The sequence below is a fragment of the Leptodactylus fuscus genome, chromosome 6 (genome assembly GCF_031893055.1).
Source record: "Leptodactylus fuscus isolate aLepFus1 chromosome 6, aLepFus1.hap2, whole genome shotgun sequence".
Lineage (NCBI taxonomy): Eukaryota > Metazoa > Chordata > Amphibia > Anura > Leptodactylidae > Leptodactylus > Leptodactylus fuscus.
In genome coordinates, this window is record NC_134270.1 from 131,959,155 (window position 1) to 131,978,956 (window position 19,802).

Sequence of the window (19,802 nt, forward strand, 5' to 3'; positions counted from 1 at the left end):
CTCTAAATGCATAGACTTTGTCATACTTATGTTAACACTCCAGTTCCCAATGGATTAGGAAATTGTCTCTAAACTCTGTATTCTACTGCTTATACTTTCAGGTTTGTGGCTGGTGTCATCAACCGTGAGAGGATTCCCACCTTTGAGAGGATGTTGTGGCGCGTTTGCCGTGGCAATGTGTTCCTACGACAGGCGGAAATTGAAAACCCCTTGGAAGATCCAGTGACGGTAAAAACACTTGTCTAGCTGTTTTTTTTTTGCTATGGTTTTTACAGGTTTAAGATGAAAGATGTATGTAGGGGGTTGTTTCAAGTTTACAAACTAGGTGATAAGTGTTTGAATAATGGGGAGCCAACCACTTGGGCCCCCACTGATCTTGAGAATGGGAGTGTCTTGTACTTCCGTCTGAACAAAGCAGTAGTGCAACTCTATTTATCTCTATGGGAGTACAGTGCTCAGATTGCTCCAGTTGTCCCAGAGAGTTAAAGGGGTTTTCTGGGCCGGTGGCTGTATTTGTACTTTTTTATTTATTTTTTTAAATTTTTCTGTAGATTGAGCCCCATAAAGGGCTCACAATTAGAGATGAGCGAACACTGTTCGGATCAGCCGATCCAAAGAGCACGCTCCCATAGAAATGAATGGAAGCACCTGGCACGCCGGCCAGTGTTCGCTCATCTCTACTCACAATGTATTTTTTTTAATTTTTTCATATCCATATGTCTTTGTAGAATGGGAGGAAATCCACGCAAACACGGGGAGAACATACAAACTCCTTGCAGATGTTGTTCCTGGCGGGATGCGAACCCAGGACTCCAGTGCTGCAAGGCTGCAGTGCTAACCACTGAGCCACCGTGTTGCCCCTCTGTATTTATACTTTTGACCTAGCTTTTCATCCTCTCGTTCAACAGTTCCTGAGAGCAGCTCTTCTTGGCTGCCTCTGATGCTGGAAACCATATATGTGGACAGAGCCCAGAAGCAGAAGGCTCCATCCACTGTATAGTGGCCATGCCATAGTACTGCACCTCTACTCCCATTTAAGTGAATAGGAGCAGAGCTGTAGTACACTGAGACGGCCGCTTTACGGTGGACTGGACTTTCTGCTTTTGGCAATAGAACCGCCTTTGAACCACTGATCAGTGTGGCATTTAGGTGTTGGACCCCAGCCGTTCTGCTACTGTACTGAGTCTGAAAAACCCCTTTTAAATAGAGCAGCTGAGTGTTTGGTGGGGGTCCCAGTGGTTGTGGGCACAATACCTTTAAAGGCTGAAACCAAGGCAGGTATGTCTAATGAAGTACAGTTCTATGTTACAAGCCTACTTTGGGCAGCAGCAAAAAGCTAGGCCGCATTACTTCTACGCTATAGTGTGAAGGTAAGGCTTCTCTCCAGTAAAGCGCGCCCCTGCTGTTTATATTCTGCATAGAAAGTGCTGGTTAAGTTTTTCTCTTGTATCTGCCTTATTAGGACAGATTGGCAAAGCTATAACATGGGTCCTCCGTGCACGTGCCCACTTTTCCAACAGAGGAGCCCTTTCTTGATTTAACCTACTAGAATTTACTTGACATAAATCTGACAGTGTTCAGCTATCGGTTGATTATTATACCAGCCTAGTCCTTTGTGTACAGTAGGTTTGTAGCTTGGCAGCTTTTCTCTGTCTTTTTCATACTCTGCATTGTACTGCCAAGGAAGTGCCTTGAGAATGAGCTCAGTCCCTACAGATTAACAGATTGACTTCCTTACCCATATCTCGATATCCAGTATACAAATACAGGAAGGTCTCCAGTCTATCTGCACTAAGACAGCTGTTCTGGAGTGTCCCCTACTTGCCTGTACTCTCCATTCTATGGCCCGTCCAGTCAACTTGTTGTTCGCTCTGATTTCAAAGCGGAAGTGTCCGTCATTGTTTTGCATGTTCTCTATATACTGCATAGTAGATGTGGATTATACTTGCTCTGTGCCCCCTCTACTGGGGAAACAAGTCATACATTAAATCTTGGAGAAACTTAAAGGGATTCTACCATTGAAATTAATTTTTTTGGCAATCACACGTCGGAATAACCTTTAGAAAGGCTATTCGTCTCTTACCTTTAGACCTGGTATCCGCCGCGCCGTTCCTTAGAAATATCGTTTTTTTACCGGTATGCAAATTAGTTCTCTTGCAGCGATGGGGGCGCCCCCACTGCTGCTCGAGAACACGCTCCAGCGACGCCTCTATCTTCGGCTGGATCCTCCCCTTCTTTCGTCGTCCTCGTTTGCGTCACATTTGACGCCTGCGCAGTTGGCTCTGCCAGTGAGACACCTGCAGAGTCGAGTGCGCATGTCGGCCGGCGACCATTTTTTGGATGCCGCTCCTGTATTGAACTACAAGAGCAAGAGCAGCCTCCCAAAAATGGCCACCGGCTGGCGTGCGCACTCGGCTCTGCGGGTGTCTCACTGGCAGAGCCAACTGCGCAGGCGTCAAAGGTGACGCAAAGGAAGACGACGAAAGAAGGGGAGGATCCAGCTGAAGATAGAGGCGTCGCTGGAACATGTTTTCGAGCAGCAGTGGGGACGCCCTCATCGCATTTTCAGCGCTGGGGCCCGCCTCCATCGCTGCAAGAGAACCAATTTGCATACCGATAACAGGTATTTCTAAGGAACGGCACAGCGGAGACCACGTCTAAAGGTAAGAGATCAATAGACTTTCTAAAGGCTATTCCGACATGTGATTGCCAAAAAAATTAATTTCAATGGTAGAATCCCTTTAAGTATTCGACGGCAAGATATTTGGATTTTCAGAATTGATACGGTGTTGGGTTTTAAGGTGTTCGTGTATGTAACAACAACATCTAAACCCACCTATTACATGCGCGTAAACGTGAGAAATTGGCACCAACAGCATTGTTCTTGAGCAATGATTTCTGTTAGTTGTAGTACCCAATATAATAAGTATGCTCTCTATTGTTAGATGAGCGGTCCTTGGATGAAGCAGATGCCGGGGGGGTAGCAGGGGTAGCAGAGCAGGGGTAGGGAACCTTCGGCTCTCCAGCTGCTGTGAAACTACAACTCCCAGCATGCTCCATTCACTTCCATGGGAGTTCCAAGAACAGCAGAGCAAGTATGCATTCTGGGAGTTGTAGTTTTTTAACAGCTGGAGAGCAAAGGTTCCCTACCCCTGGTATAGAGACTAGTTACCATATTGGCACTGAAAATAACACAAATAATGTTCGGGAATGGTGTGTGCTGGAGAAGCAATTCCAAAAGGTGGAGGTGGGTAAAGGTTCTCTTTAATAAATGCCATCCTAGATCTGCCAGGAGGCCCCTGTACAAAACCATAGGGTTCAGATGTTCAGCTTTAAGCCTTCCAGCTCACCCCTTATTGCAGACATTGATAGAAATATAGAAGATCCGACTACATCCACCACTAAGCCAAGTTGAATGTGTATCGTCGGTGTAAGTGGGCAAGATGACTGTATATAACAGGTTTAGTTTTGCAGATCGGAGCTAGCTCTCATAGCAGTATAGTCAGTATTAAGCAGTGAACCTCTTGGCCTGGCAAGGAAGACGAATGTTCTGTGCATGAGTCATTGTAATTAGACTTATCTGCACAGAACATTGGATGGGCAGTGCCCCTTAGCCAGTGCCAGATCAAAGCTCTCTGCTACGTCCTGCCACAGAAGATAAGATGGTTAGTGGCAGTATGCCAGGGTACCTTGCTTAGCTAGTTCATACATATGCATGCTGATGTCATCTAACGGTCTCCATTAGGTCATTTTGGGGAGCAATGTGATGTGGAAACACAGTCCAGCCAGGAGAACGTCCTGGTAGAGTTTTTGCAGGAGCTGTTTCACACACTTCTCAGGAGATCTACTGAAAGTTCAGAACGTGAGGAAATGACAGTCACAGATGTTGTTACAATGAGAGCCGAGTACAAAGTGTCATTGTGATTTTAGCCTCATAGCATCTTAGAGAAGTCAATTTCCTATTGGACTGCTAAGCGAGAAGACTGTGGTTAGCACAAACATTACAAAAAAACCACTCTGCATTTTGCACTAATGTTAGTAAAACCATTGACACAGATCTAATCTCATAGAACCACTATCCTAAAACTAGCACTATAGGTCATTTTAGAGCAATACTGACTTGTACTGATGTGAATGAAGCCCTAAGTAGAATCTTCCCATTTAGCTATTTACAGTCTTTTCTGTGTCTTGGTCTGTCCTCTCACAGTGGTCCTGCTCACCCCTACCCTACCTTCCCTATTGTGAGCTGCAGTATTATACCTCTGAGGGGACGTTCACACCTGCGCTGGGGGGGGGGTTAAATAGGAGTAATAGGAGTTACGGAAACAGCATAGCTTGGAGGTCACAGCGAGTTAAGTAGCTAGGTATGGAGGTTAGGGGGCTTATTTTAGAGATGGAGGTGGTCCTGCAACTCTCAGTCATTTATGGCATTTCCGTAGGAAATTACTTCTAAGTTTCTTTTGTTTGTTTGTTTTTTGTAAATAATAATAATAAAAAAATCCTACTCCTCTGTCCCCGGTGCTCCGGTGTCCTCCCGATGTGGTTCGGTACTTCTGCACCCGGCGTCTTTTTACGGGTCTCTTCCCAAGTTCCACTGAAGCCGCTGATTGGCCTTAGCAGTCAGGTGACCACTGAGACCAGTTAGAGGCTCAGGAAGAGACCCATGATATCAAAGGTAATGACAATCAGCGGTCACATGTGGCTGGGACTTCTGCCGCACATCAGCAGGGGGGCCAACAAGATCGTAAAGGTGCCTGGATAACCCCTTTTAACCTTTCCCTACCATTCACTTATGTGTTTGTACTTTGCAGGGTGACAGTGTTCACAAGTCTGTGTTCATCATATTCTTCCAAGGAGACCAGTTGAAGAACAGAGTGAAGAAAATCTGTGAGGGGTAGGAGAGAATTATTAAATAAAAAATAAGAATTTTGTCATTCTGGTCCAACTAGTAGACCATTACATTTTGTGTTTTTGTGATGTTCAATGCACAAAATGATTTTAACAAACCAAGAATAGAATTTTTTTTTTTTTTTTTTTTTTTTGGGGGGGGGGGGTGTTAAAAAAAAGAATAGCAAAAAAGGCTCTGTTCTTTTTCTAAGATCCTCGTGCTTGAGCTGCATCTGGTATTGATCCATTATGATTAAATGGTCACCAGGCCAGCTTCATTTGAACAAGGGGATGTGATGCCGATACAATTTCTGGCTTCATTCTCTCTTTACACTCTTTGCAGCTTCCATTAGACAAATGAATCCAGACTAGCGCCTGGGCTGTCACTGCTATGCAGATACTGCCCAACTATACATATCTTTCAAGCTCAGAGTCAGTGACCCATCTCTAGTCATAGGTTTATGCTAAAACTGATCTACAAGACTGGATGAATGCCAGCTGGCTACAAGGGAACCTGGACAAAACTGGTTCTCATGGTTGATAGCAAATTGGCAACCTGAGCAGTCACCACCACTATCCATAGGAAACCCAACCCTTCAAGTTCAGACCATGTTCAAAATTTGGGTGTATTCGTTGATGGGAAACCAGATACCTTCCATTAACAAATCTTTGTTCTTCCACCTGAGAAATATTACACAATTATTTACCTTATTCCATCAGAAGATCTGTCCACACTGGTCCGTGGCTTGATAACTTCACCTCTGGACTACTGTATTGTCCTATGTATAGGCCTTTCTGATAAAGAAATACATCACCCTCACCTAGTCCAAAATGTCCAAGCGAGGTTAATAACTAAACAACCCCGACATGCTCCCATAACCCCCTTCCCCCCCTCCTCCTCTGCTCACTGCACTGGCTGCCTGTAAAGTGGAGAATAACTGTTCAATTTTGCTTTATGACCTTAAAGGAGCTTCTGCAGTCCCATAATCCTTGTCGACCCCTAGGATCGGCAGAGAGAAATAAACTGTCCACCCTCAGGATCCACCTTAAACAAATTGGAGCCAGAGCCTTCCATGCAGCCCCCACTCGCTAGAATACATTGCCCCAACAGATCAGAGATCTCATCCTCGGACACTTTCTGATAAACACATAAACGGCATCTCTTCAGCTTAGCAATTGAAGACAACTGCTGTACAAATGATATCGCAATATACTGTATAGGTAACCATTGAACTGGTCTTTGAGTCCTTTGGGAGACAAGCATATTACAATTGTTTGCTATTGTTCCTTGCTTTACAGTTAATGGACGTATCTTACACGTCCTAATTGATTTTTCTTTTGCATCATAGATTTCGAGCTTCTCTTTACCCTTGTCCAGAAACTCCACAGGAACGCAAAGAGATGGCTGCTGGAGTAAACACAAGAATAGATGATCTGCAGATGGTAATACCTTAAAGGGGATGTCCATCCTGTCTGTCTTTGGAGTAAATATTGCATAATGAAAACTACCATAAAAAATTCTAATCTTGCGTTGTAACTTTCTTATTTTCAGGTTCTTAACCAAACCGAAGACCATCGCCAGCGCGTCCTGCAGGCTGCTGCCAAAACAATCCGAGTCTGGTTCATTAAGGTCAGAAAAATGAAGGCCATTTACCATACACTCAACCTGTGCAATATTGATGTCACCCAGAAGTGTCTCATTGCTGAGGTCTGGTGCCCAGTGGCTGATCTGGATTCCATCCAGTTTGCTCTCAGAAGGGGCACGGTGAGTATTATAGCTTCAGTATCTTCCCAGAGGTTTACATCCATATCCTCTATACTTTAGTGCTAGACATTCACAAAATTGACTTGTACGTATGTTTATATCTCTTTTCAGGAGCACAGCGGATCTACTGTCCCTTCCATCCTGAACCGGATGCAGACCAACCAGACGCCGCCAACTTACAACAAGACCAACAAATTCACATATGGTTTCCAGAATCTTGTTGATGCCTATGGTATTGGCAGTTACCGAGAAATAAATCCAGGTAATCCCAGATTTTTTTCTGAAACCAGCTGTAAAAAAAAGGTTGTTCAGTGCGTTTTCTCAAATATCCAAAATTTAGCAAATGCTCAATTTTTCAATTTCCTATTACTCCAGCGCTGCCACTCCGGTGCTGGTCCCCCATTGGCCTCTGTTTACCTACTGCAGCATTTATGTTCCATATGTTATTTATGTGGCCCCTGCAGCTGATCACTTGCTTCAGCAGTGATGTTGGCATGTGCAGCATGCGACATTTGATGACGGTGACCGGCTGCAGCTGCCATTTGAATGGTTTATATAACACCATTTCTACAAAAACTGGGGACCAGAGAGGTGCGGCTGTGCTGGAACGGTTGGGATGGAAGAGGCGAGTATATGGTTGCTTTTTTTTGTTTTGTTTTAATCACAGTCTACTCTGGAATCCATTTTTGTGAATCCCAGAATAAAGCGTGTATATAAAAGATGACTGACTAGTGTTTCTTTATTTTTCACTTTATAGCTCCATATACGATCATCACCTTTCCTTTCTTGTTTGCCGTGATGTTTGGTGATTTTGGCCATGGAATCCTGATGACACTGTTTGCAGTTTGGATGGTTGTAAGGGAAAGCCGAATCCTGTCACAAAAAACTGAGAACGAGGTACAAAGTCTGCTATCTCTCTCATTAATAAAGGATGTGCTTAGTTAAAAATGACTTATCCCAATGTTAGAGCCCCTTTAATTGTAAGCAGTTAATAAAAATAGTGGGGTTGGACTACTCCTTAAAGAGACATGGGAATACACAGTAATTTAATGCAGACCATTATAACAGTGTATTTTTTTCATAGCTCTTCAACATGGTGTTTAGTGGTCGATACATCATTCTTCTGATGGGCGTCTTCTCCGTCTACACCGGCCTCATTTACAATGATTGCTTTTCAAAGGCTCTTAACCTCTTTGGTTCCTCCTGGAGTGTTAGGCCAATGTTTACCCATCCAAATGGCACCTGGACGTGAGTATCAGGCAGTATTCAGAAAATATATGTTTATTTGATCGCATTAACTTATGCTTTTAAGCTCAATTCTCTGTCCACATAGGCATCAGCATTGCCAGTAAGTTAAAGGAGTTTCCCTCATCTAAGCAAGTTTATCACCTATTCATAGGCTAAAGGATAACTTACAGATCAGGGAGGGGGGTCAAAACACTAAGACCCTCCCACTGATCAGGAGAACGAGGGGTTTTTGCTCCCCTTTCCGGATGGAGTGAGAGTCAGGCAGCATGAGTACCGCTTCAGTCATTTCAGTGAGTGTAGCGAAGATAACGGAGTGCGGTACTTCAAACTGCTTCCACCATTCCCATTGAAACAAATGGAGCAGTGTATGTTGATGCCCGGCCACCACTCAATTTACAAAGAAGGAGAGAAAATTACTCCGCTCTAAAATTTAGGTGTAGACTAGCTGCTATGATGTCTCCCATACACAACAAGGAGACTCTTCACTATTTATCTGACGTACATAAAGTACCAGCATCACTATTTAGGACATTACAAAGAAGTCCAGTATCAATCTGAATCCTGTAACTGTGAGATAGTAAGTGTTTTACTATTAGCAGCTTTAGGACATGCTTCTCGCCCATGGCTGCTCCTCCTCCCCATCCCTCTCCATAGATTTTTATGGAGATCTTTAATTTGACACCACAATGCAGTCTGTCTTGGAAGACCAAGATGAAACTTGAGCACAGATTTCAGAATGAATGTCCGTTTAGCAGTGCGGAACAGAGAAGGAATAGTCTTGGTAATAATAAGTGGAGAAAGATTCATTTTTCTCTGATAAGATAAAGTAATACGTACTGTTGATTAAAATGCTTAGGATTTTTTGTGATAAGTTTCTTGAAGCCTTATTGACTTTAATGGCATTTTATGACCATCCATCTACAATGGTGGTGATTGTATATCTGTTTTAATATCTATTTTGATAAAAATATAACCTTTTGCTGAACAGAGACCGTCTTTCTCAGCCTCGTTTGTCTAGTCTGTCATCCATTTACTGTTTACATGTGTTTATCCAGTACAATATTTAGCAGAATTCAAGGGAAACTTCGCCATCAAATAGCACGAAGTTTAGAATGCATTCCCTTTATTCTAGTAACTGATAAGGATCACAGGGAAGAGACTTGTAGCAAAGATGTCAGAAGACCTCTTCTTCACTAATGTCATTTCATTTATATTTGTAGGGAAGAACTTCTTAAGAATGTGCCTGTCCTGCAGATGGATCCGGCTATCCCTGGAGTGTTCAATGGACCTTATCCCTTTGGGATTGATCCAGTAAGTGTCTCTCTGCTAACTTAAAGAGAACCTTCCATGTCCTCGGGCATATGTCGTTTTATATACTGCTAGAAAGCAGGCAGTGCGTTGAATTCAGAGCACTGTCATCTTTCCCGTTATGTGCGCCGGTGCAAGAGATATTGGTACCGTTACAGATATCTCTTCACTGTCAGAAGGGCGTTTCTGACTGTCTAGCTGGGCTGTGACGAACGCCCCTCCTGACCATACTCATCCATGAATACAGCGCACTGTCTGCTTTCTAGCAGTATATAAACACACGTGCCCGAGGACATGAAAGGTCCTCTTCAATGAATAATCTATTTAATAGTTGTAGTCTCTTGAATGGTTGCTGTTAACCTCTTCATTTCTTCTCTACAGATTTGGAACATAGCGACTAACAAACTGACCTTTCTGAATTCCTTCAAGATGAAGATGTCCGTTATTCTTGGCATCATACATATGATTTTTGGTGTCACACTCAGTTTATTAAACCACATGTAAGTACAAACTTTGAAAGGGCTTGCCTCACTATGAAACACCTTATTTATATTCCCTATTACAGCAAGTTGGTACCATGTTCTTGATTTATCATTATTTATTTCTGTTACTTGTGTAGTGCCAACATATTCTTCAGCGCTTTGCAAACACTATTAGTCATTGTTCTCATATAGGGCTTGCAACCTCTGTTTCCTATTAGTATGTCTTTGGAGTGTGGGAGGAAACCTCAATACCTGGAGGGAACTTTTAGCAGATCTTGGTCTGATTTGGCCATTTTTGACCATACTGCATATTTTTTTGCTAAGCTAGATCTACAAATATGTGTGTCTTGCCTGTTATTAACTTTTTTCGTGCTAAATATAAGATCTAATCAGCTCTTTAATTTTTTTTTCTAGATATTTCAAGAAGCCTTTGAACATTTACCTTGGATTTATACCAGAAATGATCTTTATGTCATCCCTGTTTGGTTACTTGGTTATTCTTATACTTTTCAAGTGGTGTGCCTATGATGCCTCCATGTCAAAGGGTGCACCGAGCCTCCTCATTCACTTCATTAACATGTTCCTCTTCAACTACACTGATCCAACTTTTCCGATGCTTTATAGTGGACAGGTAGGAGAATTGCAGTGGATATGGTGCTTGATTTAAAATAAGCCAGTCACGGAGATATGAGTATGTGTATGTGCTTATAGAGGTGTGTGTGGTCACCATAACACTATTTATACAAGGTAATCACAAGGTATAATAAATGAGTTAATCCCAGCCCATTAAACAGTAATAAATAATAGACTCCATATACTACTGCTTAGTACAATCCCATTAATACAATAACCACGTTGTAATAAAAATTTAATAGCAGTAAATACCTATGTATGAATACAACATGATGTGTCCGGTGTTTCGATCTCTGGTGTATGGGAAAGTCAAGTGTTCAGCATTAGCCGCTCTTCATAGACTAAATCCCAAGCATATCAGGAGATACCATAGAGCTATCTAAAGCTCATTCTAACCCATAAACCAACAGTATTTCAGATGAATAAGAAGAGCTGTGACTAGTACTCTTACATATTAGCAATATATTGATGTGCTTATCTAAATGTCGCATTCCCACATTTATTATACGTAATAAAATACAATATAATAAAGTGCATTTGTAGCCCTTTAAAAATCCCACAATGTACTCAATTACACAGGTCGAATCTATCACATCTATATTAATATAGTGTCAATATATAGAAAAACTGACCCAGGTCACATCTATATTAATATAGTGTCAGAATATAGAGAAAACTGACCCAGGTCACATCTATATTAATATAGTGTCAGAATATAGAGAAAACTGACCCAGGTCACATCTATTTTAATATAGTGTCAGAATATAGAGAAAACTGACCCAGGTCACATCTATTTTAATATAGTGTCAGAATATAGAGAAAACTGACATACTGAGATGGACATATATTTAATATGCTATTGCATCGGGCATTGTCCCAAGCAGGAGGAAGTTTAGATCACATTAGTAACCCCTACAACCTCATGCTCAAGGACCGCTCTAGGTCAATGTCATCCTGTCCATGCCAAGACAGACCCGTGTGTTTTAAAATAACACCCATTAAGATGTACAAAGACGTCCAAACGCATACTTCAAGATGACTCTAATAACATTTTTTAAGAGTACAGTGTGTGAGATTATTAGCAATTCTAACCAAAAGATGAGATATGGACAAAGTATCAGAGTCAAAAATATATAACATAGATCTCCAAAATGTCTTTATAGTATGTGGTGTCGAACATGAACATAAAGTATTGACATGTCTTGTACTTTAAAGTCGACATCTAGCCCCATATGTCGTGGTGTATTTAATGTAGAGATCCATTTAAAACTCTCTATTGAAGCATAGCCAATGGCAGAAATTCAGGTTACCCTGATACATCAGTATATAGCTATCTAATATCAAACAGGCACATCGTGTTGTGTTCATACGTAGGTATTGTCTAGTGTTACAGTTATATTCAGCATGGTTATTATATTAATGGGATCGTAACTTATTAAGCAGTATTATATGGAGTCTACTATTTATTACTATTTTATCGGCTGGGATTAACTCATTTATTAGACACTGTGATTGGTGGTCTAGTGTAATGGTGAATGTGGTCAAATGCACTTGAAAAAGTGTCTGATCACTGGGGGCCTGACCTAGGGGGTCCCATGCTGATCAGGAGGATAAGATTGACAGTACAGTGTGAATAACAGGAAAGCATGCTCAAAGTTCAATCCGGATTTGCACTTATTATTGTAAACTTGTGTCTTCCAGAAAGGGCTGCAGTGTTTCCTGGTCGTATGTGCTATCCTCTGTGTGCCTTGGATGCTGGTCCTTAAACCTTTCATGCTTCGCCAACAGTACCTCAGGAGGAAACACTTGGTGAGTACCAGGCACAATAAATCCTTTTTTGCTGTGCCAATACCTTACCTCTGCCCTGTCACATGGGGTCTGCTTCTTTGCAACTATAGAGTGACTCTGCAGACGGCAAGGACTTTCGTCTTTCAAAATATATACGTGCACGTACACATCTGGCACCTTATCCGATTTATCATGGTCACTTACCGACTCTGAAGAAAACAGGGAGACTTTTTCTGTGATTGGGCCTAAATGTGATATACTAAGATTTTGGTCAAGATGTGTGTGTATGGATATAATATATATCTATACCTTCTCTTCATGTAACTTATCAGTTTAAAACAGAGGTTACAATGTATGTATTATGTCTGAGTAGTGACCGTGCTTGCTTCACTGCTAGTGTAATACTGGGTTGGGGACTTAAAGGGTTATTCCCATCTTAAAAAGTTATCTGCTATAAATACACCAAAAGCTACAGAGAAAACCAAGTAAAACAAATCCAATGCATCTTTATTAATCAATTGATGAAATAAATGTTACACATATTCAAAATCGTGAAGAAATACACAAAAGGTTGCCAAGAATGGCCAAAACATAATGATATAACCAAGCGAATGGCAAATACATAGCAACACATAATGTATAAACACTGCATATAAGACACAATCAAAAAAGCCAATAGTATGGTGAGATATACAAATTACAATCTCCATATACTTTCCACTGCCCTCCGATGCACGTTTCCTATCACACTTCATTTGGGGGTAGGATAGGGGATAACTTGCAGATCAGTGGGGAGCCAACCACTTAGACCGCCATTGATCAGGAAAAAATAATTTTTGTTCTATTGTTTTATTCTGAATGGATCAGCTGGCACATGTACCTCTCCTTTTATTTTAATGGGAGTGTTAGAGATATTTGAGTTCTGTACATCAGCTATCTCAAGAATTTCCATTCAAATAAATGGAGCAGTGTGCGCACACTATCCTGACCTATCAGAATGGGGTACAAAAGTCTCTAGTTCTCCTGATCGGTTGAGTTCTGAAACATCAGGTTCCCTGAACATTTTAAAGTTTTAAAAGGCAGATCCAGTTTAATGGTTGTCCACCTCTTTAAGGGAGACCATCATTTGAAAAACTCATTTTCAGCTAAAGGCACATTGGAATAGCCTTTAAAAAGGCTATTCTACTCCTACCTTCACCTCTTTGATTCTCCCCACCGTTTCTTCAAAATTTGGTTTCTTTTGGTATTCTAATGAGGATCGCAGAACACCATCGTCGTTCCCCCAGTGCTCCGAACACCCCCCACTTCATACCTGTCCACTGCCTCTTTCATGCTAATACGCTGTCCCCTCCTCCTCTTCTCCAGAAGTTGTGCCTTGCACAGGCCTCTGACGCCTCTCTGTACCTATCTAAAATCTTGGGCATGTGCATTTGGCTTTGCCACTCTGGGTTCGGGCAGAGCCGACTGCGCATGTCCGAGTGGCCGTGTTGTGATGGTCTGCTACATGAACGTACTGCGCTCGTATGCTCAGTATATTCAGTTCTCCAGACCACCACAAAATGGCTGCTTGGGCATGTGCAATTGGCCCTGCCCAAACCTGCGGTGGCAGAGTGGATTGCTCATGCCCGAAATTTTCTGTAGGTACACTGCACAGGCTTCGGACCCTGTGCAAGGCACAAGTTACGGAAAAGAGGAGGAGGGGACAGAGCACAAGCATGAAAGGGGAGGTGGAGAGGTATGATGCGGGGGTGCTCAGAATGCTGGGGGAATGCCCCTGGTGCTCCGTGATCCTCATTAGTATACCAGAAGAAAATGAATTTTGAGGAAATGGCAAGGAGAATCAATGAAGTAAAGGTAGGTGTAGAATAGCCTTTTTAAAGGCTATTCCAACTTGCCTTTAGTTGAAAATGAGTTTTCAAATGATAGACTCCCTTTAAGCTACAAGTCCTAATATGAGACTCAGCTGGGAGAGCTCAGCACAGACAACAGTATGATGCCAGAAGGCTCTCTTGCAATGTGCCTCAAAACACATTGTGTATTGGGTTATTCCCATCTGGGACGTCAGAGCATCACCAAGTTAGGCTAGCAAAAAAAAGGGAGGCGAAACCTTCCCACCAAACCTCTTTAGTTTTTCCTAAATTTTGAGCCCATATTCCACTTAGTTAATCAAACTATTGGTGTAAACCTCTTCCAGGACTTGTATCGGTGAAGCTGGCAGTCTCAGTTACACATAACCAATGTTTTTTGTTTGTTTTTTTTTCTCCTGGACTATACTATAAACCCCATTGTGGCTTAGAACTAGTCATTGAGATCTGACAATTACTAAACCTGCACATAAATGGTGCTCGGTTGTGTAAATCTGCAAATTCCATTACAGCATTCTGGTAATAATCCAGACAGTCATCAAATTGGTGGAATACAATCAACGCCATTGACACAAAGCAAAATATAGATATTGGACGATAGGGTAGGCTAGATCAATTGAGATTTGACGTTTCGGTCATCAGACCTTCCTCAGAAGTGATCTAGTGTGGATACAGAAGCAGTAGGGTGTCAAAGCGTGAAGAGCGGGACCGCTAGGTCCCACAAAACCCAGATACAGTTATAGAAGATGGCTGCCACTCTTGGACTAAGTTTAGAGCTTTCAGACTTGACTTAAGAAATTATATAGATAAATGAGGAAAAAAAGATTGCCTCTTAGCTTGGTAAAAAGGAGTGATTGGCCATTAAAGACCTGTCTCCGCTCCTGACATTTGTATATACTTAATACTATAGTAGCCATGTTAGGAGAGGTGGCAGGTCTTCTCCAAACCTACCATTATGCATAAAGGGCTCATTGTCCCCAAGTCGGATATTACCTGTAAACCTATGTGACATCTGTTTTAAACTCCTCTGTCCTAAATACTAGCTGTACTGTCTCTATACGTTCCAGCATGTTCTCTTTCCTAGTGGGTGGGTTAGCTTTTCCTGGTGTGTTTTATAAGTTAATAAGGTTAATGCTACCACCATATTACGGGATAAGAGATGCAGCAGTGCCTTGTTATTGTGCGTGTGGCAGACCCCCTCTTATAACGGAAGTGGCAAGTAGCATTAACGCTATTAAATTATAAATCAGGGTTTCTCTTTCTAAAACTGCTATTAATCTGGGATCTGACTACTCGCAACCTTCTTAATAGAGATGTGTAGAATAGCCAGTTATTGGGAACGTATTTGGGAGCTGACTAAACTAATCCAAGCTAATAGATGGGGTAAAGAGCTGATGATACATACTGGGGTTGGGATTTTTTTTGCGGTGAGGAAATAGAGCATGCTGATTGGCCGAGAGCCCTGACCCTGATTTATAAATACCCCTCCCCGCACCCACTAATCCAGGGTACGCATAACTTCGGAGGTATCCGCGTTGGTAACGGTCCCATGGAAGAAGATGCCGAAATTATTCAGCACGATCAGCTGTCCATGCACTCGGAGGAAGGTGAAGAGGTAATGCATTTTATATTGTCTTTTTTTTCTCCTTCACCGCTAGTGGAGCCTGCAATGCTTCAGTGTGCTAAGTGTTGCAAGCAGAGCTGGCACTGAAGGGTTAATTAGTGTTCTCGCACGTAGATGTCATCCTCAGAACATTGCTTTGAAATGTCAGTCCCTCGTATACTGTACAGCCATCTGATGTTCGTACATAGGACCCCACCACTAAGTGAATGTACGGGACAGTTTTCATCCTTTTTCAAACAATTTTCAAAGCGCATCTTAATTTTATGTTCTCACCTATAAGAATGTTTGATTGAGTTGGTTCATGGAAAAAAAACAGTGTAAGAAAGAGGCCACATTAGCAAAAATATTTTTACAAAATTTCCTAAACTTGCATCTGAGCTCCTTTCAAGACCTGAGCAATGCACAGTACACTTAGTATAACCCACGGTGTAGGGCTCATACCTCATATAGTTGAACTGACGTATCTATAGGAAGGTTTGGGTATGCTAAGGGGAATAACGGCCTTTAAAGAGGACCTTTCACCTCCTGGGGCACATGCAGTGTGATACACCGCTAGAAAGCCGACAGTGCACTGAATTCAGCGCAGTATTGGCTTTCCCTTTCTGTGCCCCCAGTGATGAGCTATCGGTGCTGATACCGTAGCTCTTCACCATCAGATGGGCGTTTCTGACAATCAGGAACATCCTTCTTCACAGTAGTGTCTATAGCGTTGTACTGTGAGAGGGGGCGTTACTTACCGCCCAGTACTTGTCTATGGACGAGTACTATCAGGAGGGGAGGAGGCGTTCCTCACCGCTCTCTCAGTACAGCGCTATAGGCACTACTGTGAGGAAGGGCGTTCCTGACTGACTGTCAGAAACGCCCCTTTGATGGTGAAGAGCTACAGTACCGGCACCGATAGCTCTTCAGCCGGGGCACAGAACGTGAACGTCAATAGTGCGCTGAATTCAGTGCACTGTCGGCTTTCTAGCGGTGTATAACACCGCATGTGCCCCAGGAGGTGAAAGGTCCTCTTTAATGTACTTTGCAATAGCTGTTATTACTTAGGAAGCCACAACTGGCCATATACATCTGTTGCAGGAGAAATGTAGTGCTATATATGTGAGCCAGTCTTGTCCATGTAATACATAGATGGATGCACCAAATTGACAAGAGCTCTTTGTGATCCATAGAAGGGATCTAGATCATCACAATACAGATCAGTTCCATACTTGTTAGTGGTACTAAACAAGATCAATTCCAATTGGAAGAAGAAAACACACTTTGAGTAATGCAGATGCAAAATATTTCCTATAATCCAGTATAACTGACTTTCCATTTACCTATATTGTACTCCTGGACTGTGTGTACTTACACAATGAGTAACCCTTTCAAGCACTGCTTCTTTTCCATTCTATAAACCATCAGCGAATAGTTGCTGTTCACATGCCTGACATTCTCCCTGTATTCTCCCTGTATTCTCATGGCTAGTCTTAATATTGCCTTTTGATTCCACTCTAGGGCGTTTCTTTTTTAGAGGGACTGAAGTTTTAAAGTGATATTTATGGCTAACCTGTATTTCTTTCTCTTTTAACCCTGTATTAAATCTGGATTTATATTATTCCAAGCCTGCCGTGGAGGAAGTGGTAAGACTGACGTCCATTGTGCATGCCCTCAATCAGCCAAGGAGACCTGGAATTCTCATTCTATTTCATCGTCATATTAATTTATCCATTACAGGGCTGATGCTTTAATTGGGAATTCTTTTATGTGTTTGGTGGGCTTTGCAAGGGGCTCAGGAATTATCCATACGCTCTTAGAACAGATCCATCTTCATATACCCATCTTGCCATTCAGTTGCTTCGCTTTCTCTGGTGAACTTAAAAGTGCCGTTTCCTCCCTAAAATCTTAGAACTTCATGGCTTTATTACATTTTAGCGTTTAGTGCTGTATTATATTCTACTCTTTCACTTATTCTGCATTGCATTACTACAGGTCCACATTTCCTATAGTCTGTACAGAAAAAAAAAATACTAACGAAACTGCACTTTTAACACAACCGTGTCCAGTATAAAATATATATAAAATAATATATAATTATATTTAGAATATATGCTTTATATATGTATAGGTAATCATATACATATATCTAAGTGATCGCGTTCTATAGTTTATGTTGGCTTTAAGTGTGTGTAGTTAGTCCTGAATTATTTGCTGCTATGTGTGGCATACACGCCGTGAATGTGTGGATTGATATGTAGTGAATCTGTGTCGTACTGTCTAGTTATGTCTTTGTTACAAGTCTGCATCCTCTTGGCATGGGATATCTGTAATTTAATATAATACTGTTTTATTACAGAGACCTGGGGTCACCAACTTATTAATGTTGGGGTCATGTATGGATCTTATCTCCTCTACAATGGCCACCAATAGCTTATATGTTAACAGGGTTCTCCTAAAGGAAATAATGATTTCTGTTCCGTGTGATGTGAAATAATTGAACTTGTATAACGTATTGGAAATCCCTGTGTCTCCACATGTCCTATGCTGTGTTTGAAGACAGCTGGTTGGCTTTTAGCATAGTTACATAGTAGATGAGGTTGGATGAAGACATCAGTCCATCAAGTCCAACCTATAACCCTACAATCCCTACAGTGTTGATCTAGGGGAAGGCAAAAAAAAACCCAATGAGGCTTATGCCAATTGCCCCATTTCAGGGGGAAAAATTCTTCCCGACTCCAATCTGGCAGTCAGTATAAAACCCTGGATCAACATGGCGTCATAGCTATAACATTCTGGTCACAACCGATGTCAAGATAAAGCCAACCAGCCAAACACAGTACTGGTCATGTGTCGACACTGGAAACTCTGGTGTCGGAAGCGGAGGTATCGGGACCCTGGACCGGGATCTACTCTGCGAGTTCAGTGGTTCTTTGGACAATAGAGTATAATAGTCCAATAATTTTACATTACAGGATGGAAATCATTTCACCCTTTTAGACACCCCCTATAGTTAATAAATCATATTTTTAAAGAGATCAAATCTTAGGTTTTAACACCCGTCTCGAGGAGTGAACTATTCCATCAGTAGTGTCATGGTAGCACCGCAGTGCTACTCCTATAGGAATACAGGTTGTGTATCATTGTCTCACTATTGCCCTATTTCTGTCTGTGTAGCTGGAGTATAAAATATTTGTGGAGTATTTCTTATCTATATAAAAGGAATATGATGGTCATGTATTGCATAAACTACAACTTACAGGGGCTTTCTAGAAGTTGGAGATATCGGATTGGCAGGGGGCTGGATACCAGGACCATCACAGATGCAAACACTAGCTAGAACCCCTTTAAGTAAATTAGTTGACTTGATAGACTGTTCGTTCGGTGCCGTTTATGAAATCCAGCCCAGTCGTTAAAGGTTTTTCTAACACAAGTTGTTCTGTCCTTAAGGATAGGTTATCAGTACCAGATCAGTGGGGGTCTGACAGCTGGCACCCCCACCAATCGGCAGCTGACACACAGAGAATGGAGCAGGAAGCAGATAGTTCTGTGTAGTGGCCAGACAATGTTACTCTAGATCAGCCACCATTCACTTGAATGAGAGCTAAGCTGCTGTGACTTGGATCAGCCACTACACAGAGAACAGAACTATTTTCTTCCAGTGTATCAGCTACTGATCAGTAGGGGTGCTAAATGTTTGACCCCCACAGATTTCACGTTGAGGGCATGACTATACACTGTACTATTTCTTGTTTAGCTGATTATACATAGGAGTGAGAGGTCGGATGGAGTACGGTTAATTGATTGTCTTTGTACAAACAATCCCACCAGAAACATGGCAGATCAAACAAAAAATAAATGGTGCAATACTCATAGTGCCAAATGATGGCTCCAGTTGCACGTTCATGTCAATCAAATGTGGCTTAGACTGGTTTTTAGACCAAAATTGCCAGTTCAGCCCACGTTTATCTTATATGCAAGGACAGCTTCAGGGGATTGTATTTCATCCATCTTTCTTAGTAGATTTGCCTGTTCTATAGTTCTACAGTCAGATCAGTGATACTTAGAGTTCATATGTAGCTGAAGAGTAGGGTGGCTAATATGGAAATACTCATTCAAGTGTTACAACTTGCAAGTTTCCATCAGAATTGGACACAGCAGGGAACATGTATAGGCTGCAAAAAAAAAGCTGAAATAGTCTGCCACCTACGTACCCACCGTAT

At 41.9% G+C, this 19,802-nt stretch overlaps 1 protein-coding gene across 6 annotated transcripts in view; it reads left to right on the forward strand.

Moving 5' to 3' along the window:
- ATP6V0A1 (ATPase H+ transporting V0 subunit a1) overlaps positions 1-19,802 on the forward strand; it is a 51,331-nt gene that overhangs the window by 24,562 nt on the left and 6,967 nt on the right. For 3 of the 6 annotated variants that reach the window (XM_075277254.1, XM_075277250.1, XM_075277252.1), the window contains exons 7-18: positions 102-228; positions 4,812-4,894; positions 6,237-6,330; positions 6,440-6,652; positions 6,764-6,914; positions 7,410-7,549; positions 7,737-7,900; positions 9,121-9,211; positions 9,590-9,708; positions 10,105-10,321; positions 12,025-12,132; positions 15,484-15,591. In XM_075277254.1, the coding sequence (XP_075133355.1) occupies positions 102-228; positions 4,812-4,894; positions 6,237-6,330; positions 6,440-6,652; positions 6,764-6,914; positions 7,410-7,549; positions 7,737-7,900; positions 9,121-9,211; positions 9,590-9,708; positions 10,105-10,321; positions 12,025-12,132; positions 15,484-15,591 (1,615 nt within the window). Of the gene's footprint in view, positions 1-101; positions 229-4,811; positions 4,895-6,236; positions 6,331-6,439; positions 6,653-6,763; positions 6,915-7,409; positions 7,550-7,736; positions 7,901-9,120; positions 9,212-9,589; positions 9,709-10,104; positions 10,322-12,024; positions 12,133-15,483; positions 15,592-17,207; positions 17,226-19,802 lie in introns of all 6 variants that reach the window. The other 3 variants (XM_075277249.1, XM_075277251.1, XM_075277253.1) reach the window with 2 other exon arrangements.